Source organism: Cavia porcellus, unplaced genomic scaffold (assembly GCF_034190915.1).
Source record: "Cavia porcellus strain 051 isolate PalLab524CR breed Dunkin Hartley unplaced genomic scaffold, mCavPor4.1 scaffold_1, whole genome shotgun sequence".
In the NCBI taxonomy this organism is placed as follows: domain Eukaryota; kingdom Metazoa; phylum Chordata; class Mammalia; order Rodentia; family Caviidae; genus Cavia; species Cavia porcellus.
The window spans coordinates 78737707-78765251 of record NW_026947484.1 but is presented as its reverse complement, the minus strand read 5'-3'; the positions used below and the strand labels follow the sequence as shown (position 1 = coordinate 78765251).

Here is a 27545-nt window from a genome sequence, read left to right as displayed (position 1 = left end):
TACCACAATAAAAAGACTAGGAGGTTGCAAAATTTAAGCTCCAGTTAATTAAAAAATCAAATCAACAACCTGAACACCCTTGCTTAAACAAGTAGCTTTTAATTTTAGCTGAGCATTAGCATGATTGGAGGAGCTTTCCAGATTCACAACACTCAGGTCCTATACCAGGCCAATTAAGTAAGACTTACGGATACTTTTTTGGAAACATCAATGGGTGAGTCTAATATGCTGTTGGTTTGCATCTAAAATGTCTCTCAGAAGGCTGTTTTGAAGCCTTTGATCCCCAATGAAGCAATGTTTAGAGGTGGGGATTTGGAAATTAACCGATTCATAAGAGCTCTGCTCCGATGGATGGCTTAATCTTTTGACAAATTCATGATTGGATGGACTATTGGGAGGTATGGAAACTGTAGGAAGTGGGGTTTAGTTGGAGGAAGTATGTCACTTTGGCTATCCCCTGGAAAGGGGACACCTTGTCCCTGGCTCTCTTTCTCTCTTTGCTCCTTCCTTTCTCCCCATTCTTCTACCTCATTCTCTTTCCTGGGATGCCACGAAGTGGGGAGTTTTCCTCTACTACTGTCTTCCCATCATTATGATCGGCCTCATCGGAAACCTACAGAGATGCAGTCAAGCATCCGGGGACTTAAAACTCTAAAATTGTGAATCAAGATAAATCTTTCCTCTTTTAGGTTTATTTTATCAGGTATTTTGCCACAGAGATGGAAAGCTAACACAGCTGTCAAGACTGAGAGCCACCATCTTGGATACTACAGCTCAATTTTAAACCAGATTCATTTAAGTAACAAGTTAAATCAATACTGATGATGGAAGTGCATTTACCAAATGACTTAATTTTACCACAGTCTTTAATAAAGAATGAAATCCAAATGCCTGGTTAACTTTATATCTGACAACCTTTTAGTCCTGGGAGTAGCCATGTTACCCAGCTCTTGCAGAGAAATAGGAGTCTTCTGTGAGAAGAGCAGAGCCCACCCAGAGAAAAGAAAGTGTATTTCATTTTTTTCCTATTCCTGTAGCCCTGAATTCTGCTATATATCCTGAAACTGAGGTGTACCTCTAGCATTCAGAAAGCAACAAATATAGGATCGAAAAGTTAACATGTTGAGGGTGGTGGCTGGCTGGCTTGGGTCTTCGATAACATTGTAGCAATCAACTGAAATGCAGCAATCAACTATTGTTAGAACTCTTGTTATGTGAAGAAAATTAAGGCTTAATTCTCTCTGAACTGAACTATCCATTATTTGCAGCTGAAAATATTTCTAGTGGATATACCTTGATTCTTTCTTAATCTGTGTATCACTCAACATTTACTATTGGTTCATGTCTGTAATTCCAGAACTCTAGGAGCTTGAGACAGTAGTTCAAATTTGAGCCCAAGCTGGACAACTTAGTAAGTTTACTGTAACAATGTAAAGAATAAGAAATAAAGGAGGTTAGAAACATAGTTCAGAGTGAAGACATCAGGCTCATTCTCTAGTACCAAATAAAATTACTGTCAGCTAAGAACTTTATAGACATTATTACTCTTGATCCAAATAGCAACCCACCCAAGTAAGCTGTATTATTGTCACTGTACATATGCAGAAACTGAGGCCCATACAAGTTAACTATATTGGCCATCACTATACAGAATGTGAATTTAAAGTCAGATTCACTTGATTCCAATGCCATTTTTTTTTTATGGGAAAGCTACAGGAATGTTGCTTGCTAATCCAATTGCTCTAATTGAACTTTATGCTACCTCATTCAGGAAGAGCATCTTATTATTGTAGGCAGATGCGCTGTGTTGTACACTTAGATCATTAAATATCTAAAGAATTAATAGGTTTAGTGGGTTAAAGGCAAAATTCCAGGACACATCTTTTTTGTGGTGCTGTAAAAGCACAAGCTATTTTCTACTCCAAAAAATGACACGTAAATCAATCTAATTTTGATAGCACAGGAGACTTGATAACATTATGAATGATAATCAAGAGCTATGGTATATGATGTTTGTCTTTCATTTGAAAAGGCAAATGAGTAGCAAGCTTTTGGTTTTATGTTTAAGGCAACTGCGTGGACATGTATTCCACTTTATGGAGTGCTGCTCTCTGTGGAGTTGAACACAGAAAAGTGTCTATCCAGGGACTGCGTGGTAAGGTATAGTTTATGATTTCTTGTTTTGGGTCAGAATTTGTCAGAAATTTCAAGGTGTCTAATACACACACTACTATACTACTTGCCCAATAAACATTATTGATGGGGCTGCTGCAAATTCTTGCTTCATGTTTTCTTTCCTTTAGCATCCACCAAAGAACTAACAGGTTAGTGGAAACAGTCCCAAGGCTGCCATACTGCATTTAGTTAGGCCCATGGAACTAAAGCTGGTATTTCTCCACTTTTTTTCATAACATGAGGAGAAAAAAAAAACAAGAAAAAAATCTCTTCAAAACCGTTCAGATGAGATTTAAACACAAAACAAGCATTTATAAAGCTTTTCTGTGCTGAGTAGTGAGATAGTTGCTTACAAAGTAAAGATAGCTTCCTATCTCTGAAAAACATACAGCCTAGTATTACAGTTTAAGCTGAATGCTTCGAACAGCAAGAAGGAGTGACATGGAAGATAATAAAATCCTAAGCCCCATACATCGGAGAGTCAAGTATTATTTTTTCAACTCTACAGATGTAGTGGGCAGAATGGTCTTCCAAAGATTTGTACATGCCATAACCCTTGAAACCTGAAAAAGTAACTTTATTTGGAAACTCTTTACAAATTCAGTAGAATCTGAGATCATCCTTTTGAGCCTCAACACCAATGACAAGGATTTTTACCACAAAAACAGAGGAGATGGACAGCTGAAGAGGTAGGGGGAAAATGCACTCTTGCAAGACAACACTGGGAACAACCGGAAGTAAGAGGCTTTCAAAAGGTACCTGGTCCAGCCAAAGTTTGATTTCAAATTTCTAACTACTGGAGTGTTCAAGCATAAAATTCTGTTGTTTGACAAGATCAAGTTTATGCTAGTTTCTTTATTTTATCTTAACTATATTAAGTGGAAAATGGAAAGATTGCAGTACGCAGGAACAAGCACATATTTAAAATGGCAAAGATTTATTGAGAAATTTTTCGTGATCATTTACTGTACTAAGCGCTTTGCGTCTACGACCTACCTCTATTGTATTGATCAGGGAACTAAGCATCAGAGAAATTTAATAATTTGTCTGGAGCACACAGCTAGAAACAAACAAATCAGGTTTGCAATTCAAACCTGATTGTGCGATAGCTCTTTTCCTCTCCAAGCTACACTACTCGGAAAAAAACGCAATGAACACACTCCCAACAGATTAGTATCGTAATGATATTTCAGCCTACAGAAATTAACCATCGCTTTAGTTGTTGGCGGGCGTTCTCTTTCAACAACATTATCAGCCCTTCAGAGAAGGCTCTTGCGGACACGGAATCTACGGGGTTAAACTCGTCACTTTCAAGCGCCACCGAGGCGCCCTACGCCGGACGGTGCCTGCCAAGGGCCAAAACTCGCTTAGCGTAGCCCTCGGGCCTCCATAAATCTGTAACAGAAGCGGACCAATAGAAACGCCGAAAATCCGTATCTCCTAATAAGCGCCACCCCTTAACCCCAGTAGGCGGAAGAATAGGAAAAGTGGATTGTGGGTGGATCGAGAAGAGGAAGCGGAAGCGTCGCTTCTCAGTCGGCCGCCGGTGTCTGGCTCGGCCCCACGTGTGCAGAGTGCGATATCTCAGCGGTCGCCCCGGAGAAAGGCTCATCGCCTTGTTGGCGCTGGAGTCGGGGTACTCTCTCGGGGAGGTGGCGAAGGGTGAGCTTTCTGACTTCTCGCTCGCGGAGTAGTCTTCTGTGGTGCTTTTTGTAGGCTTGGAGTTTGGAAATTGACAGAAACTTGGGTAGGAGGGCAGAGCTACGACTTCTTTTCCGACCACCTGGCCTTGGATGTTGAGTTAGACCGAGGTACCTTCGCTCAGAGGTCCAGACCTGAGCTAGTTCGGGTCAGTCTGCTCGGCTTGTGTTTGACAGAGATCCACTCTGCATCCAGTCAGTGCTAGGTACTGAGGTTGCATCTCGAATGTACAGTTGTTGGCTGAAAGCGCTTGAGAAAGAAACACACTCTGGGTAATGAGTTGGAAGATGGGGAGGGACTGGGGGTGGAAAAAGTGACCCCCTACGTCGAAACCCAAAGCGCAGCAGGACGCAACCCTGAGATCGGAAACCTCTGGGAAGAGTACTTTAAACAGAATCAAAAAGGGCCAAGTCTGAGGTAGGAGCTGGCATGGCAGTATAGCAAAACAAAGTAAAGTTAGAAAGAAGCAGAGAGTTTTTGTAGTTCGTTGGGGGCTATACTGTTTTTGTTTGCATGCAATAGGAAAGTTTCGTGTTATTTTCAGGTGTAAAAGACATCGAAAGCCTGTAAACAAAAGAGTGACCATGATAGACCCTGGTTCTCTTTAGAAAATGTATATAATTTGTAAGGTCAATAAGGAGATTCTCGATGGCTTGTATTACACTGGTGGTAGTAGAGACAGAAATTGGAAAGTTAGTTATTAAGGGAATTTTAAGAAAACTTACTGATGGATTAAATTTGAAATATAAAGGAGAGACAAATGTCGAGTGATAATTCAGGTTTCTTGTTTGAGCAGTGAAGTAAATGATGTACCACTGGCTGATGTGGGGAAGAATTGGGTAGGGAAGCAGATAGATACTGTTTGAGAGTGATTTTCAGCGGAAGATAGCGGCTTACGTCAAAACATAGCAGATGGTAAGGTGCTGGTTAGGTGTATAATCAGGAGTGTTAGGAATTCACAGGTCTGGAACTCAAGGCAACGTTTCTAATGGAGAAATAATTTGGGAGTCCTCGGCATAGAAAGCCAGGGTACTAGAGGGGATCACATAGCGGAGTGGGGAGGTTTTAGAGTTCACTAAGACGAAAGACTTCAGGATTGCCTAAGGTTACACACAGTGTTTACTACTTTGCAGTCACATTGCTAGGCCTGCTGAGCGGAATGGAAGACCATTCATATGATCAAAAGTACATTGAGTGTTTAATTTTTTAAGAAACATTACAGTAAAATACACATTGTGATTAAACCCCTTTAAAACATTCCCCGTCACTTCAAACTTACCCAGCCCATTGTTCCTGTCACTTCGTGAAGCAAGTCTGGAAGTCCTTTTGCTTGAATAGCTTCAGTTTTGTACTATCATGGCTCCTTTGATACCATGAATTGATTAAAAAACATATCCTTTTCATGGTCATTTTGAGTCTGAGGAGGGTGGAGAGGTCACAGTGCCAGGTCTGGTGAAAATACAGACAAGGACTTACCATGTTTTGCTAAGCCAGCCTTTCTATTGGATCGCATGCAGCTGCAGTATTCACCATATTTTTGGTCCTATTTTACGAGTAAAAACACAGAGAACTGCTTTACAAAGTGGCAAGAATAATGGAATAAGTGTGGCTGAAGTGAGGGAGAGTATCTTGAGGGAGATTAGCAGCAATACTGTCTTTTACTATAATAATTTTTTTTACTGCAGTAAATTTTTAAAAATTCAAGCATTTATTGTATGTTTTGATCATACTGTGTATGTTCCTCCATCTCGGGAAAATCTGATATGATACTTAATTCCACTGTTTTCATATTTTACTTAGGTCACATCTTGAATTTTTTTCCATTTTTTTTTCAATCTGGTACCTGTATGGCACATATAAGTAGGTATTCAGTAAATTTGGGTAAGAGATAATAGAACCATCCATGAATAACCTTGAGCCTAAAATTAAATTTTGAAAAGTCCATTAAAAATCTGCCATTGGGAAGAAAAGGAAAGTAGCATGGAAAAGAGGGGAGGGCATATAGAAGAGAAATTACAAGAAAATGTCATTTAAGCTGGATTTGAAGGATGGATAGAAATTCTGTTGATGGAGTTTTTTGTTTGTTTGTTTTTGTTTTTTAAGTTTGGAGCCTGAAAAAAAATAATGAGGAAGTTTGGCTCCTGTGTAGTGTTTATAAGTTGGGTAAATTAGGACCAAATTTTGGATGGCTGTGAATGCCAGTGTGAATTGCCAGGGTTAAAGCAATTGGAGCATAAACATGCCATACTGATATACATAAATAGATGGAAAAGATGGGCAGATCTCTGCAGAAGTCTCAGTGATCAAGACAGAAAAAGGAAGAGAAATAGAAAATCTGTACACAGTAGAAATCTGCAGCCAGAATCTACTGAATGCTAAAATTAGTGGCAGTACTGTTAGAAAGCACAGGGTACAGTTATGTCAGTCGTGTACCTCTTGGTATGATGCTATTGGAAGAGGACTTCTCTGTGGCATTCTTACAAAAATATCCATAACCTCAGTCCAGTTGTGAGTCATACCCAGATACAAAGGAGACATGACAGCTATTCATTTAAATATTAAATTCAGTGTATTGTATATCAGAATGAGGGCCTTAGTGGGAAACCTGTTGAAATCCAAATCGTTTATACTAGTATTTTATGAATGTTCATTTCTTAGTTTTTGTCATGGTAAGTTGTAAGCTAGGAAAGAGCCTAAAACAAATATACAGAGAAAAATATGTAAATAAATGTGTTACTACTAAATTACATGTACATAAGAGATTAAGTAAATATAGTTGTGATGGCTTTAGCCAAGTGGTAAATTTATCTACCATGCTAAATGTCCTGAGGGAGTTCAGTGAGTCAAGTGCTAGCCATTTCTCAGAATCAGGTTAATAAAATCTAGGTAAGAAGCCCATGTTTCAGAGTACTCCCTGGACCCTTACCATTCCCTTGAGATGATCCAGGAAAAAGTGATTCACCTAGGTTCAGGAAATCCTGCGTACTTCTTAGCCTTTGCTTGGCAGTGTATCATTAACATTAGGAAACTAAGAAATCTGAAAAGCTAGTCCTCCTGGTTGATTATTATCTTTTAACTTACTGTTTCCCAAATACATTTCAACCCAAACTGCTTCTCTTTTCTCTTCTGTACTGAGGATTGGACCCAGAACCTTAATGCTGCTAGGCTAGTGGTCTGCTCCTGAGCTATAGCTCCATTGACCCCTATTTAAACTTGTTTTTATTTTGAGAGTGTCCTGAAATTATCTAGGCTGCTCACTTCCCAAGTAGCCAAAATTACAAGTATATATCACTATACCTGTTCTTTTTCTTATACCTGTCAATATCCACAGGAATTAGTTCTGGAATGGAAAATTTTAATGTAGAAATGTAATCTAGAAATACTGTCTGTGACTCCTAACGTCAACTCTTTAAGGTCAACTTTAGAAATGAGCCTAATAACCTTTGCCCTATCCTGCTTTTTATAAGGGTCTTGGGTAAGTGAAGGATTATCTGAAGTCTGTCTTGTGCACTATGGGATCTCGATAGTAAAATGACCTTTTAGGTAAATTTGTGTAATAAAATATTAGATGTTTCAACATGATTTATTTTGGAGTTTATTATGAGTTACTTTGTGCTTCTTAAACAGATTAAACATTGGATAGTAACTTCGGTTTTGTTATGTTGAGTTACATAGGGATCTTTTAGATAATCCTTTTCTTTGTTTCATTGAATTTGAATGTGTGGTAAGTACAGCCTACTGTTTGTTCCTAGCTTTTTAGTGTAGAGACCAAGAAATCAAATTGGAATATTGACAATACTTAAGACTGTGGATGCCTGTACTTAACACTGGTTGCTTTTGAGCTGGTACTGTTGGCTTAAGTGTTGCTTCCTGATGCTCTCACACTACCCAGGCCTTGTCCATGTTCTTAGATTTTGTGTTGAAGTCTTTTCATCTCCAGCCTTGGGGGTCATGAAGCAATGATTACATAATTGCTGGACCTGTGTGGACTCCGTGTTGTACGTAGGCACTGTGTAAGGCATCTGAACTCAAGGGCTGAGTATGAAAATGATGACTTAATGACTCTTACTTGATGAAGAACGATTCAGCGATACTTTTTGGTTTGTTTCTCGTTTTCCAGAGTTGCCATGGTGAAAGTCAAAGGGGATAAAAAGCTCACAGGAAGGAATACAATGGCTTCACAAGAAAAAAACAAATTTCAGAAACACAGTGGTAAGATATACATGCAAAACATACTTCCCATGCGGTAGTTTTCACCGTTACAACTAAGAGTGGAGGGATACTTACTTAGCAAATTCTAGTCTGCATTCAAGGGCTAGGATTAGGTTAAACAGTAAGAAGAAGTAGGTATTAGTGTTTCTGAGTTAGTTTCTCATGAAAGTTAGACATTTAAGAAATTGTTAGAATGAGCCAGGTGCAGTGGAACATGCTTATAATTTCACTGACTGAGGCTGAGGCAGGAGGATTTCAAGTTAGAGGCCAGTTTGGCCTATTTAGTAAGACTCAAAAAGCACAGAAGATATAGAAAGAAAAGTAAGAAAAGAAAAAAAGAGTTAAGTAGCCAAAAAATTAAAGAATGAAGTTTTTTAATGATCCCTTAGCTTAGATATTATTATTTTTGCCCAATTTTATTCATTATCATCTGTTGCATGTTTCATTAATGTTTGATGAATTGGGGCTGGTTAATACATACCACTGATAAACTGAATACTTTTTGGTTTGTGATTTTTGAATTATGATGTCTTCATTATTCCATCAGGTGTCAGTATTGAGAAATAGGTAAGTCAAAGACTGCATACATAACTAATGTTTCCTAAGGAATCTATCTTTTTTCTTATGACAATGTTAAGGCCTCTTTTTTACTGTTTGCATTTCATTTATTACTTACATTGCAAGCTCTGTTGGTCAAAGGTTTCTGTCAAATACAGTCATCAACAGTTTTTCTGAAAACTAGAAATTTTGAGAAATTAGCATTTTATTTTAGAGCATTCACTTTATTCTGAGATTCATCATGTTAATGAACCACTGAAAATTATATTTAAAGACTAATGATCATGATAATACAGAGGCATACAAATACTGTAGTAGGTCATCTCTAATGTGTGTTTAAAACAGAAATGCATTAACCTGACAAGTTGTTATCTGTTGGTCGTAAAATTCTAGGTAGTTTTTATTATCCATTTCTCTGCATTGTTGGTTTTATATCATGAGCCAATATTTATTTTATAATGTGAGGTTTTTTAGATAAATGTATATTTAAAAGTAAAACAAAGTCTGCCCCACTAAAGAGAATCTAGTTCTCTGTAAGAGATACATTCCAGCATATAAAAAAGATCTACGCCCAGAATCATTGAACTAATAATTATGTATTGTCATTAGCTTCTAGTTCTTCAAAGACATTCCTCAAGAAAGATGTTAAGGAGGAGAGACCTAAAGTTACATCTAAGAAGTTTGAGAAAAGTGCCACAAAACCTGGGAAAAAGGGTGTGAAACAGTTCAAGAATAAGCCACAAGGGGACAAAGGACTGAAGAACAAACTCCAGCAGGCAAATAAGTTCAACAAGAAGAGAAAGTTTCAGCCGGACGGTAAAAGTAGCGGTGAGCACTGCCTCATAGCTCTGCCTCTGCAGACAGCTTTCCCGCGTGAGTGAGTTAGTGGCTGTGGGTGTGAGCCTGAGACCTCACATTCCTGCTCTTCAGCAGGAGGCGGGTTTGGATGACAGGAGGGAAAGACAGATGGACCTCAACGGTGGAGCATCTCTCCTTGTCAAAATTTCTCTCCAGTGCTTAGAGCTTCAACCCATAATTGTAGAGTTAGCTAAATTATAATGGATTTTTATGACAGAACCTCAATAAAACATTTTTTCTGTAGGCCAAAATTCACTGATTCATTCGTTGAACAGATGTTTGAGTTATTTTGTTCATCCTACTGGGATATAGAGCATATATATCAACTAATCATAGACTCTGGCCCTAAAAACACAGTGTGTCCCTTAGATGAAAGATGCCTCAATGAACAAGAGGTTTATAGACCCTGCCTTCACAGAGATGGGGCCAGTGCAATGCAGTCAGCCCGTTAGATGGCTCTGATCCACTAGCAGTTTAGGAGAGGATGTGCACCATGACAGACGTGATTTTAATTGCTTTGGGAGAATTCAGTTTCCAGCTGGAAGTGTTGACTAGGCTTTTGTCATTGTAACAAACTGCCAGTCTTTTCTTCAGGGTGTGCAAAGGCTCCAAATTCCTTGCTGGTTTCGAATAGTTAATCTGTTCATTCTGTCTCTGGTACTGTCCTTCACTGCCAGCTGAGACCACAGCCCTGGGGCCTGAACCCTGTGCCTGAAAACTGCTTACTTAAGGAGGCAGCACCCCTGGATTGTTTCCCATTAGGCCTGCGGGGTCCTTTCCCACTCCTGTCTTTTCTCTTCCCCTTCATCTTTCCCATGCCCAGTAGTTTTTCTTGCAGCTTCTCTCTCGCTTCTCCTCTGTCCTAGCCTGTCTTAGTTCCTGTATCTTCCTCTGCCTGCTGAAGTTTTGACACCAGCATATGATGCACATACTCATTCCAGCATTGAGGTCTTATCATGCTATGACGGGTTTCTTCTTGTTACAGGATTTATCTTCCTAATGACTTAAAATGGAGCTCTTAATTTTATTCTCTTATAGAGATGTCTCTATTTAGACATCGCAAAAATTGATGTATTTATTGCAACCCAGCCTGGTTTGTATCAAGGCCATTCTAGATATGTGTGGAATGAAATTAGCTCTCTATCTGTTTCTAGTCTCTGCTATGTAGTATTAGTACAGTAAGAATTCCCTCTGTTGCCTATATTCCACTGTATTACCAGGCAGGAAATAAGCAAAAATAAGGGAATATTAAATATACTCTACTGTACTATGTTATGTATTGCCATTTAAAATTATGTCCTTGAGGAGTACTTAGTTTCATTTGAAAATGGGACAGAATGATGTTAAGTGAAGATAGAGTAATGAAATATGTATGGGGAAAAAGGCAGGAAAATAATTAGTGGTTATCTGTAGGTTTTAATATTAAGGGGAATTTTTTTTGTGTGTCTTCTAAGTTTTTAAAATGAGCATATTTTATAATTAGAAAAGGGAAGATACTTAGGAATAGCTCATTTCCAAAGGTTTTCTATAGAACATTTATTAAATAATAGCCATTGTACTAAGTTCTTTGTTTGGCTTCATTAGGTTTTTGCTCAATTAATGAGATTTCAATTTCAATCTTCAATTTCAAAGACAAAAATTAGTAATACATAGATAATTGATGTTTTAAATGACATCACTCTTCAGAAAGCTTAGGAATTGTGATGGTACATTGTCATCAGTGAAAGGCAGCAGCAGTTTATCTCAGGATTTGGAACCCAGCACTGTCGCTGTGGCCTCCTCAGCCCCTGTGCCTTTGTTTTCCCAATCTTTTTTGTCTTACTCAGTATCCTATTAAAAAATCATTGAAAAGCTGCTGAATGATTGGTTTTAATCAAATTTAAAGTGTTCATACTACTCAGAAAATGCAGCAAAGAGCAACTTTATAAAAGTTGTTTTCCCCCTTTTAGTGTCCACAAGCATTGATCCTGATTGGTGGTTGCCCTTTTTACCTAGTTTCTAGTGTTTGTTTACAGCACTCAGAATGTTAATATTATTGAAATTAATTTCTTTAATGACTAGAATCAGCATCCAAGAAAACCAAATGGGATGACTTCAAAAAAAAGAAGAGAGAACTAAAGCAGAGCAGACAGCTCAGTGACAAAACCAACTATGACATTGTTGTTCAAGCCAAACAGATTTGGGAGATCTTAAGAAGGTAATGCTACCTGATGGCTCTGTATCGGTCGCTTTAAGATAGTGGAGTGGTAAATAGAGAGATGTACTAAAATAAATGCCACAGCACCTGGGTTCTTGGGGAGTGCGCCTAACCCCGCAGCGGAAGAGTCAATGTTTAGATGTCTTCCCGTTGCTCAAATGTGTGGAATCATTAGGATTGTGTCAGAACTATTTATGGAAGTACAGGAGAGTCCAACTGGATGTGACATCCTTCTTGAGCGATTTCTGAGGAAATGAACAATTTCTTCTCTGAAAGGTTTTGAGGTAGTTAAGTATTTGGTATCTTTGACTTACTATTTTCTTTTCCTCTGATGTTCTGGCTTTTAAGATTTAGATTGATACATAAAATTATACCTTCTCTGATGGGTTTCTGCCTCTGAGAAAATTACTTTTGTCTGACTGCTCTGGAATAGTCATTTTAATGTCAGAGGTTCGCCACTTTCAGAAAGAAAATCAGGTTGAATTTGGTGCATATAAATTGGTACAGTGTTTAGTTTTGTGTGTTTAAAATAACTTTTCTACTTAAATTGTGTTTTTCTTACACAGAAAAGATTGTGACAAAGAAAAAAGAGCGAAGTTGATGAGTGATTTACAGAAGTTGATTCAAGGGAAAATTAAAACTGTAAGTAGAGTAAGCCAGTTCATCGTTGCAGTTTTAAATAGTGGAAGCTACCTCACTCTGAGCGAAGGGTATTTGGCCTTCCATGATAGGGCAACTTGCGAGTGTCTCCAACATGAATGGCCAGAAGTTTCATTATCTTTTGTAACATTTGCAGAGTCCTTGTCTAAAATCTTGGGGTCAGAAGTGTTTTGGATTTTGGGTTTTTCAGACTATAAGATACTCCTATATATACTTATATATGTATGTATATGTATTCAGACATCTTGGGGGTAGGACCCAAGTTTAAAATCAGAATTCATTTACATTTCATAAGCACCTTATGCATGCAGCCTGATGGTAATTTTATAGAATGTCTTTAAGAGGCTTGCGTGTTTGTTGTTCTGTTTTTGTGTGCTGAGCATCACACCCAGGGCTTTATGCACATGACTGTACCATTGAGCCCGGTTGTTTTGCCCGCATTTTAACTGATTCATTTTCTGTCCCATGAGGTTAGGCATAGAGACTTGCACTTGTGGCATGTTGGCCTTTAGAAAATTTTGAGTTTTGGAGCATTTTTGATTCTCACATTTGAGATATTTATGAGTTCAAATTCAAGTTTGAGTTTCCTGTTGTGAACTCTAGTATATTCTAAATTGTCAACTTATATGTATGTGTGATTCAGATATTACCTATTTTATTTCTGATTTTTATAAACATAGTGGAAAGGTCTTTAAAATACAGTGTTGAGAAATTTAAACTTCCATTGGCTCTTTCCTGTGTTTTGGGTAGATACATGGTGACTGTTTACTTGAAACAGATGCCAGTTGTTTTAGGGACCTGAGAGGGGCAGTCTTTGCCAAACCTTACACATTAGTCTAACTGGATGCTGCATTACTGTTTGAAGGAGTATTCAGTAAGCTCTTTTTAATATAGAAAAGCCCTTCAGCTCTCCAGTAGTCTGCAATACTATGTTTATAAATATTTCACACTTAAAGCCTTCTATCAGGCCAGGCATATTAGTGCATGCCTGTAATCCTAGCACTCAGGAGGCTGAGGCAGAAAGATTACCACAAGTTTAAGACCAATGTAGGCTACATAGTGAGTTCAACCCCAGTCTGGAATATGCACCAAAACCCTGTCTCAAAAAAAAAAAACTTGTGTCAACTTTCCTTAAGCTGTGCAGCATGAACATGGACTTGGGGATTTGTCTTGTATTAAAATTCTTGCTCTGCTCATTAAGCCATGTGTTCCTTTAAGTAACTTGACTACCTCCTGTGTTGGAATGATGCTAACCATGCACTGTCTCGATGAAGTAGTGTTACCATCCTTTTGTACAGCTGGTACATCTGGGACTCAGAAAAGTTAAGTTCATTCCTCAGTCATGGGTACAAGTTTATTGACTTTTTGTAACCTTACAGTTTTCAGCTATAAAATGGGAACAAGTCACTCTTTAACAGTTGCTTCAAAAGGCCTTACTTAAATAGCCTTATTTTTCAGAAATGTTTATAAAATATGACAAAAACGTTTGCATTTAAAAGTAAGAAGTCTATGTCTTTAGATGTATAACTTTCCAAATTTGGGGGATTAAAAAATGTGAAAGATAAAATGAACAACAAACAAACATTTGAAGCCTACTACGCTACTGTAGCATAGTAAAAACAATGCACATGATGGATGTTTTGTGGACATTGCAATTGAACAGCTGTGTCCAACCCTATGGTCTTTTATTTTTGTCTTGTCTTCTTAGTGTTATAACAAAAACTGATATAAAGAAAACCTGGTACATTAACTAAGTTACTTATTTTCTGTAGCCCAAGACGATTCAGCTTCATTCAGAAAAGTTAGGGCAAGTAAAAGAGTGGGCTGCAAGTTGGCTGTGCCTGCTGCTGAGTCCCTCGGTGAGGGTCTCTGAGAGGGAGAGGGTCAGAGCATCAGATCTGAAATAGAACACTTTTTCTTTGTATGCATGTGCATGCGGGAACACACTGAAAATGTGAGAAATGGATGCTAAATTTATAATGCCAATTATAAATTTGCCAATTTATATATCATTGTATTTGTTTAGGTAGCAAGGCTTTTAGATTGATTTATGTTGGATCTATACTTTTGGTTCCATACCCAAGATTCATAGATCATTTACATAAAAATCATAGCATAATAGACTGTTAAAACTGGAACATTCCCCTTTGGAGGAAGGTAACTTTCTGAGAAATGAGAACTATAATGCACATTGTTACAAGATTTTGGTTTGGTTTAATTTTAATTATAATGATAGGAATATTGTAAAATGGTTTAATCTGTCTCTGCCTTGGTTTTATATTAACTATACTTATCAACTATGAGAGGCGGCGAAACCAAAGAATGATGTTCTATATAAGTAAGTAGGTATTTCTACTCTCAAATAGCCTAGATGAGATTTTTGTCTATGACTACATCACTTTTTTTTTTCCTAGTAAGAAATTTTTTTGAAAGGTAGCATCAAAACAGATAATAAGAGAAAACTGTAAATCTTCAGAGAGCATTAGTCTCAAGGCTCAAACTGGTTTTTTTTATAGATCGCGTTTGCTCATGATTCGACCCGTGTGATCCAGTGTTATATTCAGTATGGTAATGAAGAACAGAGAAGACAGGCTTTTGAAGAATTACGAGGTATTTGTTATACGTTGAAGATTGTGTCATTTGTAATGAGTCACTCTTTTCTCCAGAATACCCAAAATTGCCCTAGGCAATACTTCTGTGGTGGTGTCCTTTGTAGGACTCTTTATTTGTTCTTTACCTGGAAAAAAAGTTGTCTTCCTAGATTTGTACTTTTTTAGTTCTTTCCTTTGTTTTCCTCTGGAGAACTGAAATGAAGATTCCAAATCATTATAATATATTTTGTTTTTCAGATGATTTGGTTGAATTAAGTAAAGCCAAATATTCCAGAAATATTGTTAAGAAATTTCTCATGTATGGGTAAGTTGCATTATTTATAAAATATATTTTGCCTTAGTTTTTTTTATTTCAACTATATTCAAGTGTTACTTAAAAAGTCTGTGGTCTGCTGGCCGTGGTGGTACATACCTGTAATCCCAGCTAGGCCAACCTGGGCAACTTGGCCAGCCCTGTCTCAGAATAAAAAGAACCAGGGTATAGTTTCCTAGAGCATTCACCTAGCATGCATGAAGCCCCAGTTCCACAGTTTCATACACACACACACACACACACACACACACACACACACACACACAATAAATGTCTGTGGTCTTGGTAATCACCCACTACAGATGCTTCTGATATTTCTAGGGCATATCACCAATTAAAACAGTTACTGAAGTTAATGTAGAATTATGGTATTGCCTTTCCTGTTGTTAGAGACCAGTTTTTATTTTTATATTCTGAAATTGTAGAAAAAGAGGGCAAATAATTTGTAATTAGTTCAGGGTACATTTTATTCATATTTCCCTGCCTCCTTGACTTTTACCATCGTTTCCTTGATGCTCATTCTTTCCAAGATAAACTGTTAATAGGAACTGTCATGCATTTTCTGTGTGCTGCTCACAGTTTTTGATACATCTGAGCTTATTTAATCCTCAAAGCACCCTTGCTCTTATTGTGCAAATGAAGAGTGAAGCACAGGTTGGTTAAATAACTTGTTCAGGATCTTTTGCCAGGCTTTAGACCTAGGATACTTGACTGCCTGGATCCCATAGAGCTTACAGTAAGGATGCAGGCAGTGTGATTGTCCTGCTTATCAGCTTTTCTCTTTAGGGGTTTATACACACATGTGAGCATACACGCACATTTGATGAGTTGGCCTCAGAAGTAAGTTATGATATACTGTGCCCCAACTTGCTATCATTTATTTTTTCCATGACTGTTGAGTTTAGAAGTAAACCACAGATTGCAGAGATAATCAGAAGCTTCAAAGGCCACGTGAGGAAGATGCTGCGGCATGCGGAAGCCTCTGCCATCGTAGAGTATGCATATAATGACAAGGCCATTCTGGAGCAGAGGAACATGCTGACCGAAGAGCTCTATGGGAACACGTTTCAGCTTTACAAGGTGGGCACGTGCTAGGTGCTGGGCAGGTGCTTTCTGCTGGAGGACCTTGTTGAGTTCTTAGTTTGGCTCTTTATATGTAGTTGATCCTCCAAATGCATGGATTCTACATCTGAGAAATCAACTCCAAATTAAAAATACTTGAAAAAAGTTGCATCTATACTGAATATGTTTCAGATTTTTTTTCTTACTTTTCCTAAACAATAAAATATGACATTTACCTACTGTCTGCATTGTATTAGATGTTACAAAGAGAGATGATTTAAAGTATTTGGGAGTTAGGCTGAGTATAATGATGTATACCTATAATCCCAGCACTTGGGAGGCTGAGCAGGAGGATAGTTGCAAGTGTGAGGCCAGCCTGGACTACTTATAGAGTTCAGGGCCAGCTTGAACTAAAAAGTGAGACCCTCTCTCAAAAAACAAAACAAAAGCACTGGATGGGAGGATACATATGAACTTTAGATAAGTACTATATAAGGGACTTGAGTACCTCTGGATTATTGCATATATAGGGGGCGTCTTGGAACCAATGCCCCATGGATAGCAGAGGATGATTGTGCATTGGTAGACTTGCAAAGCAGTATGGGATTATTAATTTATGAGGATAGAGCAGAGCTTGAGTTATATAAATATGGGGTATGTAAATACCTTAAGTTTATTGTAAATTTACTTATAGTGACTATAGTTGCTTTACTTTGTTCTCAAGTGAAGAAATTAATTGAGAGGTTTGATTTTTTTCTTCTGCTGTAGTCTACAGAACATTCTACTCTGGACAAGGTATTAGAGGTACAGCCAGAAAAATTAGAGCTCATTATGGATGAAATGAAACAGATTCTAACTCCAATGGCTCAAAAGTAAGAAAGGTTTTGTTTCATTTTGTTTTTGCTAAACAAATTTGGACAGGTATATAAAGGAAGAAAGTTTTGTATAATCCTTGCCCAGAAAAGGTGGCTATTTCCTCCGTAGTAGCATTATTCTATTCTACATAAGAGTATTAAAATTTTTTGGTTTCAAACCGTTCCTCAGGCAGAACATGGTCTCTTGTTAACATATACTGTAAAAGGATAGCTAGTAATAAGAGGTTTGTGAATTCTTATTATGGAGGCCTGTAAACTTTCTTTAAGCAGTAAAACATTTCTTTCCAAAATAATATGTTATATTGAACTTTGTGTTAGGTGATTTCACAAATACAATGTGTTGTTTAAATTGCATTGTAAGACTTAACAGCTTTGCGAATGGCCTTCTTGGCATTGATTCCATGCTGCTGTCAAGTGGAGGGAGCTTCTGAGCTGGACTGCCTCACTGCACACCAGGTCCCCAGCTGCTCAGCACACATGTGCACACTTACAGGAACTAGTGTAGCCTTGGAAATGAAGCATCTCTTTCCCTCTATTTCCATATCTATAAAATTATTATGCTATTACAGACTTCCTAAAATTAGGAAGATTAAATGGAACATTATTTCCATGCTTTCCATAAAGGCAGTGCTTATTTCTGCTGTCTACTTGGATACTTAATGTGAACTTCATATCTTTGATGCCTGAACGTCAGCCTCCAGTGTATGACCAAGTGTTGTACTAGGGGCTATAGGTCGAGTGGAGGTCATAGCTATTGTGTATTTTTTTTACTCCTGCTAAAATTATTTTGTGAAGCTCATGCATTTTAAAGGATGCTTAACAGAAACAGATAATAAAAAGTAAGTCTATACATGGATTTCTAATCATGTCTTTTGTCCTGGAGGAAAAATACAGATGTATGTATTTAAGAAGGTAGCATATGTTTTGAATGATGATTTCACTTCTGCTGATTAGATACTAGGAATTTTTACTGGGTTTGGTTGTGGGCGACACTAAATAAACTTTAAATATGTAGAGTAAACATTATTTTAAAATCTTAGTGTTGCTGAAAGGTACTGTCAGTCTTAGGACAAATTATATAGTAAAACTATTTTACTTGTCTAGATCATTTAAGGACAACCCAGGTTACCTGTGTCTGTGTGATTATTTTGCTAGATCTCATTTTGTTTTCCCTTTTTGTTTGTTTTAGGGAAGCTGTGATTAAGCATTCATTAGTCCATAAAGTATTCTTGGATTTTTTTACCCATGCAACCCCAAAACTCAGATCTGTAAGTTCATGGTTTTTGTTTTTAACCTAAATGTAGAGGAAAAGCCATGTACAAATTTCAAACACTGGTTCAATGTACATAGTCTTAGAAATTTTACTTTCTTATTTATATAATAAATCATGCACTAAACTTTGAACAAGTCTGCAAATTCCATTTCAGTTTTTTCCAGAAAACAATAGAATTGACTCCAGTTTTATCAATGTTGTTGAATCTTTATATTTTAATTGTAAACCAGAGAATATCCTCTACTTAATCTCATCTGAAAGTTAACGAATATTGGAGGAATATTCAGCATTTTTGTAGTTTTAAATTAACTGTGCTAAAACAAAACACAAATCATCCTGACATTAAAAGGTTAGGGGAGGGTACTTAATGCAAAGCTAAATGGCCCCTGAAAACCTGGGCCTTTCCTAATTGAAGGAGGAATGGAATGAGGGGAAATTGTACTGCCTTTCAAGTTAGTGATGGGATACAAACAGAATTCATCGTTCAGTTCCCTGAACTTTGTTGGCTTTATCATACATTGAGGTCATTGTCCATTCGTCCTCACTTCCCCATCACAGGATAACCAAAATAACGATCTAGCTTCTTTAACGCCAGGTTATACATTCATACGAGTTTCAACTCTCAAAATTAGAACCCAGAACAGTTTCTCAGCAGTAGCCACCCATCTAAGCTTCTAGTACAGAGACCATAGCAGTGTCACATCGTAATTTCTCTCCATTTCTCACAAAACACAAGATCTTGTAGTTCTATATTTCTTGAGGCAGGACACTGTTCTTATTGACAGAGTGGTCATTTGAATATATTTAGTGCTGGCAAGTATTTATCCTGTTAGTGTTGAATATATTCTAGCAATAGTAAAAAGTAACAGTGTGAATTAATGAGTCAGATTCTTTTCTGGCACTGATGGGGAGCATTTTCAAAAGAGAGACTTAACATACCTTTGGGGCTATTAGGAGCATAATTAGAATTTATATAAATAGCGTTCAAGAAATCTCTTAAGTTCAGGTACATTAGCTGAAATATGTATTCTTGAGAAATATCCTGGGAAAAAAATTGGAAACAGACTAAAATGGGCCCCGACAGCTGTTAGCTGCCAGAACTTATTTACAACTAGTGCACTTAGACTTGAAAATATAAATAAAAAATGATATACATTGAAAATGAAGGCTTAAGAGTAAACTACTTTGTAAGAAATTAAGTGGTTGTTTTCCAAGAGTCATTTATAGGTGAAGGCTTAGCCCAAATGTTAATACAGAGAATTATTTCCTTTTGAAAATGTTATTTAAGTGTATTTATTTATGGTAAAAAAATTACTATGATATTTGGAAATAATCCAGTGGTATACTAACACAGAGAAGCTAATGTAGTTAAAGTAAATTTGGGTTTACTTATCACTGCTAACTACTAGACTGCTTCTTCTTGAAAAATCATTTAGGATGTATTTAATTATACATATACTTGGTAACTTTTAAAATAGACATTGGTAGAAGTCAGATACATTGTGTAGCAGAAACTGTCTGCCAGCAGAATTTGCTGCTTTTGACGGAAAAACGTGTTTCTAGAGAGGCTTTGTCTACAGAATGGAAAATGAAAATGTTTGCCACCTTTGCCCTCCTGTCTTCATTCCCTGTGTCTGACTTTTCCTGTAGACAGATAAAACAACAAAAAGAAAGGAAAAAAAAAAATGAACCAATTCCCTGACAGCCTTTGTTTCCTAGGAACTGATTGAAGCCATCCGGGAAGCGGTGGTGTACCTGGCACACACACACGATGGTGCCAGGGTGGCTATGCACTGCTTGTGGCATGGCACACCCAAGGTAAGCATGCCAGCACTTGGATGTGGGGATGTAGGTAGTGATCTTAGGCTCTTTCGTGCCTTCCTCATTGACTGATGATATTAAGAGAAAGGGAGGAGGAGGAGATCGTGGACAGTTAGCTACACACATGCTCTTGCAAGTGTTTCATACTTTGAGAAAAATTCCAGCAGAAATGATTACTATGTCCTTGATGAGTATAATTCTGCCTTCAAACTATAGTTGTGTGCATTTACCACTTCATTAATGAAAATTTAGTTTTATTGAACAAATACATACTGAATACTGTCTGTGTGCCTGACTGCATTTGAAGACATTTCAGTCACTGGAGCAAGGACCTCGGGTTTCATTGTAAAAGGTCCTTTCACGAGTTTGCCTTGCAGCTTATAAAGTAATGGTTCTGTAGTTAAATGTCTAAAGGATTGTCATATGCAAGTATTAAGGTTTTAATGCTGCAGCTCTGAAAGGACATAGTATATTGCAGTTTTTCATTCTGAATGCATCATTACAAAGTTCATTGAGACAAGTTTTTCTTTTTAAGGACAGAAAAGTAATTGTGAAGACAATGAAGAGTTACATTGAAAAAGTGGCTAATGTAAGTAGAGTAAGAGTATATATAAATCTTTTATTTATGTTTAATAGTAAATAGGATTCATGTATGTTACAGAAAATCGAAAAATTCAGAAAATTATCAAGACAAAAATAATTTTGTTAGTTTTTAGGCTTACACCTTTTATATAATTATTTGTACAAAATGTGGTTGTACAACATGTATTCTTTTCTCTCTGTGTCTTTCTTTTTCCTTTTCTTTTCATATCTTGCATGGGTCGGAATCAAACCCAGAACCTCACACATACTAGAAAAGCACTCTGCCCCTGAGCTACATCCTCACCCCCAGGGCACGCTCTCTCTCTCTCTTCTGTCTGTCTGTCTCTCTTCCTGTCTCTCAATTTAATGTTACATTTTGTGCTGGTTTTCCATTTTTAGTAGGTGTTTTTGGAAGATCTGTTATTTATTAGTTTCTTTTATGAATTGGTCTAATATTAATCAAACATGGGAATTATTGTTCTGGTTAAGATGTGTATGTTAGATTCTAGGTTTAGAAACAGAATGGTAGTTTTCTTACCACCAAAATACTACAAATTTGTATCGTTTTTCTTGGGATAAATTTGCACTGTAGTCATGGAATTAAAATTTTTGGATCAGAGCATATACACATTTAAAATGTTATTCAGGTTGTCAGTTGCTCTCCTCTAAGAAGTTAGACCACTTACACTCTCACCAGCCTAGAAGTGTGCCTGCTACTCTCCAAACCTCTGATATTCACCTTTCAGACATTTTCACAAGTGTGTATAGGATAACTGGAAAATGTTATTTTATTGTCTTAATTATATATTGTTCTTAATCATTTCATTTAAAGTCATTTGTGCTTCTCATTTCCGTGAACATACTCTTCATCTTTAGTCGATTGTTGGTATAGGAAGTTGAGGCCTTTTTTATTTTCCTCCAGTTTGTATTTGTAACCATGTAATTAGTAATTTCCTCACGTTTCTAATTAAAATTGTATTGCCTATCATATTCATTTGATCTGGCTTGAATGACTATTGGCTGTTATCAAAGATCCAAGCTCCCTAATTTAAAAAAAATTTTGTGGAGCTGGGAATGTAACTCAGTAGCATAAGCACATGCCTAGCAAGTGCAAGGTCATGAGTTCAGTTTCTGGTACCCCAAAAAAGAAAAAAATGTATCATCATCATCCAGAGTGCTAACAAGAATATACTTCAGGCTCTGAAAATAGTTTCTCATTTTCTTTTGTTTTTATCCTTAACATACAGTATAAGTTGTTTAAACTCTTAAGAGCGATATCAGCATCACAGAAATAATTGCATTATTTCAAGAAGTGACTATTGTGAAAGCCACTGTGCGTATAAGCTCTTCTGTACATTTTTAAAGCTGTGATTTTTATTTTTATCTTACTCTCAATTACATAATTATATTGTATTCTTCAAGTTTGTTTTTCATTGTTTACATTTTAATTATGTAGAATCACTTTAAGGAAATTGCACAAGATACAATAAAATTCATTTGGATAGTATGCAATAAAAAATAGTGTATAACCATGTAACCCAGAAATGACTATTACATAACAATTGTTTTGCCTTCCAGAGTTTTTTGCATACATGTGTTAGGAACATTGTGTTTGTGTATAATTATATGTAAGCTTGTATATAAGTTTCTTTTTCTTGTGATTTGAATATTTCCTCTATGTAGTTCGTCCTTCTGACCACTTGAGTTTTCTTGAGTTTAATTTTAATAGCTGTTTATTAACAGGATACTTACACAGGTATTAAAATTCCAGTTAGTTTTGGGTATTTAGACATGAAAAATGTGTTTTTCTTCTTTTTGACTCAGTCTTATCTCTAGAATATGATTAACGTGGTCCTGATAAGGAAGTACTCTTCCATGGCTTTTATTCATCTTGTTCGCATTATGTTGGATGGGTTGGCTTTTTATGTTGATAACCATTTATTTGTGGCTCTTCAGTGTTGGTTAAGAGGGAAAAATCGATACCTTTTTGATCTTTTTTCATTTATAATTTTATAGGGCCAGTACTCTCACTTGGTTTTGCTGGCAGCATTTGATTGTATTGATGATACTAAGCTTGTGAAGCAGATAATCATATCAGTAAGTAACTGGTAGTTTCAAGTTTAAGTTAACTAGTACAATAGTTGTGGGTATCTAAGTTTGATTTGCTGTATAAAGATTTACCTGTGCTCTCTGTCTGTATTTTCTGTTACTTTTTAGTTCTCTCAGGTAAGTCATATTTTGGAGGATTGCTCTGTTCTTGTGAAATAGTAATTCTGTTTCAAATTTAAAAACTCGTTAAATCTATGTTTCACACTTATTTTGGATTGGGGCAGCATGTGTTTTTAGACACTAAGTTAACTGAAAAATGAGCAAAGCCTTCTTCAGAATTGATCAGAAATTAGTTTGTATAGTACGGTAATCTTAACCCCCTGTCCTATGAACAACTGCCCCTGCAGAATCAGTGTCTAATAAACACAGTCATTGTGCTTATTAGAGCTTTCGTGAAAGCTTTTGAAAGTCAGATTAAAAGTTACTACTCAAGTTAATAAGCAATTTTTTTTTTCATCTCTGAAGTATAGTCTAGTAATTGTACGTAATGACCATGAAGGGGTAATGGTTGAATAGAGGTTATTTATCATTAACTTGGCTTTCAGAAAAACTGAGCTGTCCTCCTGGAAAAATGATGCCAAAGTGTTTTTCTCTTGTTCTTTTTTCTGAGTCTTTATCCTGTAATCCTCTCTTTTCTCCCCTTTAGTACACAAGTGATGTTGAGTATGTGGCAGAAAGCACAAGATCGGGGATAAGAAATTATAACCCTGATAGCATTGACCAGACTTAGAAATGTTTTTGAAAACTATGTAATTTGTATAGATAAAGTTATTCGTCTGAAAGCCGGCTCTTTTGCTTGATGTATATGAATGGGGCCCTTAGAGAAGTCCTGTTGATAAATGGTACTCTTGTACTGTCAGCAGAAAAACAGTGTATTAGATTGTGGAAAGGAAGGAGATTTGTGTTTTTAGATGCCAGCTGTCGATAGATCCCAGGGTGTGGGAATTTCTCATGCCCTTGCTGTCATTTTCCAACTCTGTTTTTGACTATTTTAAGATGTGATGACTTCCCTTGGGGTAAGATTGTGGGAAGAAGCAAGTTGGCAAGACTTTGATGTCACAGACTGAGTACTTTGACATGTTCCTTGTGACTTTATTACCCTTTTGACTCCAATCAATAATGATTGTTTTTATTCCTGTGACAGAGATGTGAAGCCATAGAATTGGCTAATAAATAAAGTTGTTTCACAAAAATGGAAATGGGCTGGGCTATTCAAAGTTTGCTTTTGTTTAATATTTTCATGACAATTACAATTTGCATAACTGTTCCAAATGGATTTCAAGAGAAACCAAAGTTTCTTCACAATTTGCCAAAATTGTCTGTTAAATTGGTTTGCAGAAATTTCTCCTACTTAAAGCTGCTGTTGGGAGTTTTAATTCCTGTGCTTATTAGCCGGATTCCCACAGATATTTAACCAACATTCCTAATGACTGTTACTCAAGGCAACTTTCCCTGAATGGCCTGATTTGTTGGTCTCTTGCCTCTAAATGAAAAATGCTCAGTGGGTTTTGTATATCATTAAACTGTGTGGCTAGGGATAAAACTCTGGAATGCTGGTTTCTCTTGTATTTTTCTCACCCATCCACGGCAAACCTGTTGCACTGTGCAGTGCTTTTAAAAACTAACCAAGAAAGCCTGGTGTTGCTAAGCACTCTGTGCAGGAAACCCGGACTTCTCTAAATATCAGATTGAAATCCCAGCCTGGTCAGTGGAGCCTTCACCCTTTCAAAGTGGGATACAAATTGTTTCTCACCTACTTTAGTTTCTAAAATAAATCTGCTCCTAAAGATTAATACAGTTTTCCCCGAAGTCATTGGTATGGTACAGCTGGTTTGACAGTAGTGTTCCTTGGGAAGGTAGTAATCCATTAATCAGTTTGTGTGTGTGTCATTTTCTCATGTTTAAAAATCTACGTGTTATTTATATCTTATTCAATGTGTTGTTCTCATTTTACTTGATGAGATTCATCATCAGAGGTCAGCAAGCTTTTTTTATAAAGAGCCAGATAATTAATTTAGATTAGGTCTCTGTCTTATTATCCCATTCTTTTGTTTCTACTTTTTAGCACCTTTTTGAAATGTAAATACCATTCTTAGCTTGCAGTATGTGTAAAAATGAAGAGTACAGAATGGATTTGACCTATGAAGTATAATTTGCCTGCTCTTGTCCTACGTCATTTATTTTTCAGTAGCAGATATTTACAGTATTATTGTTGTTATTATTGTTTTGGTACCAGGTATCGAACTCGTGACCTCGTGCTTGCAAGGCAGATGCTTATTCCGCTTAGCTAAATTCCTGGCCCTTTACTTACTATATTGATATACTATAATTTTTAAATTGTCCCCAATGTTTGCTTTTGTAGTAATTTTTTACTTCATTTTTTACTAATTTTTGGTATTCAAAATAATCCTGTGAACAATAATTTGTTTTCTTATGCAAACATAAAAGATTTTTCTAAGGTATCTACTTAACAGAATTTCTGGGTTGCTGGAAGTATTGCGGATGTTTCTTTAGAGTCACATGTCTGTTTTCCTTGTCAGCCACTCTGACACCTATTGCAGTACACTGTCCTTATAAAAATAGCCGAAAAAGCTTGGTGTGGCTGAACATTGTCATCAGAGTAACTGGGTTTCCTGAAATGTTGGGTCGAACCTACAAGCTGATAACCGCTGCTCTTAAGAGCTATCGCTACTGTATTCTCTGATCTCCCATCTAGACCCAGGCTGCCTGTATCCTCTCAAGCCTTCTTGTTTTTGTTTTTGCTGTCTGTTCATTGGGCAGTTAATTGCGATCTGATGCAGAACTCACAAACTCAGAAATGTCCATTGACCAGACAGGTAAATGAGTTGGCCTGGCCTGGCCTGGCCTGGTAGGAGAGGAGGAGTGGAGTGAGTAGCGGGGACTGAAGAGGGCCGCTGTTCCCACTGGCCCCCACTCACCTCCCGTCCAGCAGTCTGATGGGCCGTCCACTTGTTTTCCTTTTGAATTGAGGTAAAACACACCTAACATAAAATGCACCATCTTAACCATTTTTCAGTGTACAGTCAGGTAGTATTAAATATACACGCATTGTGCAACCAGGCTCCAGATAATTATTTTTTTATAAAACCTAAACCCTGCACCCTGTAGGTGCTACCTGCATTAAACTAGACTTGCCAGTTTTTTGACTATAGCCAAAAAGCGGGCATTGGAATAAAATCTCCGTATTTTTAAAGAAAAACACTCCAGAGCCTGGCTGGTGATTCACTCTACCCTCAGCTCTTTTCTTAGTGCTCATTATTTGAATTTCTGATTTTTATCTTTAACTTTCTTGCCTTTCCTGGTAGATTTTAGCTGCTTATGGCTAAAGAGGTATGCATTTCTTTTAGCCTCCGTCATAGATTGTGTATACCACAGGTTCACTTCTCCATAACTTGTGTTGCTCTTTGCGTTTCTGTACTCTGTGGAAAATATGTATATGCCCTAATTCTACTTCTTGTATTCACCTTTGATTTTGACCTTTACCCTTCATCATCTTAAAAGAAAATTGGTGAAACAAGAATTCCAGGGAGTCTGGCAGGGACTCAACACTAGAAAGTCACAACTAGCCAAGACTGGAGATGTAGCTCAGTGGTAGAGTACTGGCCTGGTATGGACAAAACTCTGGGTTTGATCCTCAGTACCCGACTGATAGGTCGACAGATGGACAGGACTGCAGGTTTGATACCCAGCACCCCATAAATAAATAAACAGGGAAATGAACTTTTAAAACAAAGTTTTCAGAGGGAGATCTGTTCTTCCCATGTTTTCCTTCTGCTCACATGCCTGCTTCAGAGCATAACAAATTACAACAAATGTCCTTTATGTGATTTTCTGTTACTTCTTATAAGGGATAAGCGAAGCCAAACTTAAAATCAGGTTCACATTGTTGGTATTCTCTCTTTCTTGAGGGTGAAGACTTATGATTCCACCAATTTTAATTAATGTCTAGTTAAGGATGCTGCATATTGAAAGGTGTGTAATAAGTTCAGCAGTTTTTAGTTACAGTGTAAATTTTCTTATTTGCTTACAGTAATAGCACATAGTCAAGCAGATGCATCATTTCCTTTTATAGATAAGAGAACTGATGTGCAGAGAGGTTAAAGGATTTGCCAAAAGCCACACAGCTTGACTTTAAAACTCCAGAGAACAAATTTAGCACAAAATCAGCTGTGACTTAACTGTCTTTTAATTATTTGTGAAAGGAATTATTAATACTCTTCAGATGATAATCTAGATATTTCTCTTTTTCTGTAAACCAGGCTGATGAGAAATGGGGGTAGCACCACATAATAGAACAACACTCATGCTGTTTTTATATTTTCCAAAGATTTATAATTTTTCATTAGTAGGGCAAAGCTGGGATAAACATGAGATGGAGGAGAATTAAATACTCCATTTTTAGATAAGTGTTTTTGAGTTGCATAAAAATGTTAAGTTTGTAAATTTTGCATACTTTAAAAAAAAACTTTAAAAATGATTTGCAAACCAAAAGAGAATAAAGTTCAGTGGATTTAGG

General features: G+C 36.9%; 1 protein-coding gene across 1 annotated transcript in view; it reads left to right on the top strand.

The window, feature by feature from the left end:
- Positions 1–3630: 3630 nt before the first annotated feature.
- Positions 3631–27545, top strand: part of Pum3 (pumilio RNA binding family member 3) — a 35299-nt gene continuing 11384 nt past the window's right edge. The window contains exons 1-13 of the mRNA XM_003472193.5: positions 3631–3837; positions 7997–8088; positions 9256–9474; positions 11566–11701; positions 12268–12343; positions 14878–14971; positions 15211–15277; positions 16192–16366; positions 17117–17220; positions 18413–18491; positions 20216–20314; positions 20853–20906; positions 22916–22996. Coding sequence (XP_003472241.1) covers positions 8004–8088; positions 9256–9474; positions 11566–11701; positions 12268–12343; positions 14878–14971; positions 15211–15277; positions 16192–16366; positions 17117–17220; positions 18413–18491; positions 20216–20314; positions 20853–20906; positions 22916–22996 — 1269 coding nt within the window. The 5' untranslated portion in view covers positions 3631–3837; positions 7997–8003. The remainder of the gene's footprint in view (positions 3838–7996; positions 8089–9255; positions 9475–11565; positions 11702–12267; positions 12344–14877; positions 14972–15210; positions 15278–16191; positions 16367–17116; positions 17221–18412; positions 18492–20215; positions 20315–20852; positions 20907–22915; positions 22997–27545) is intronic.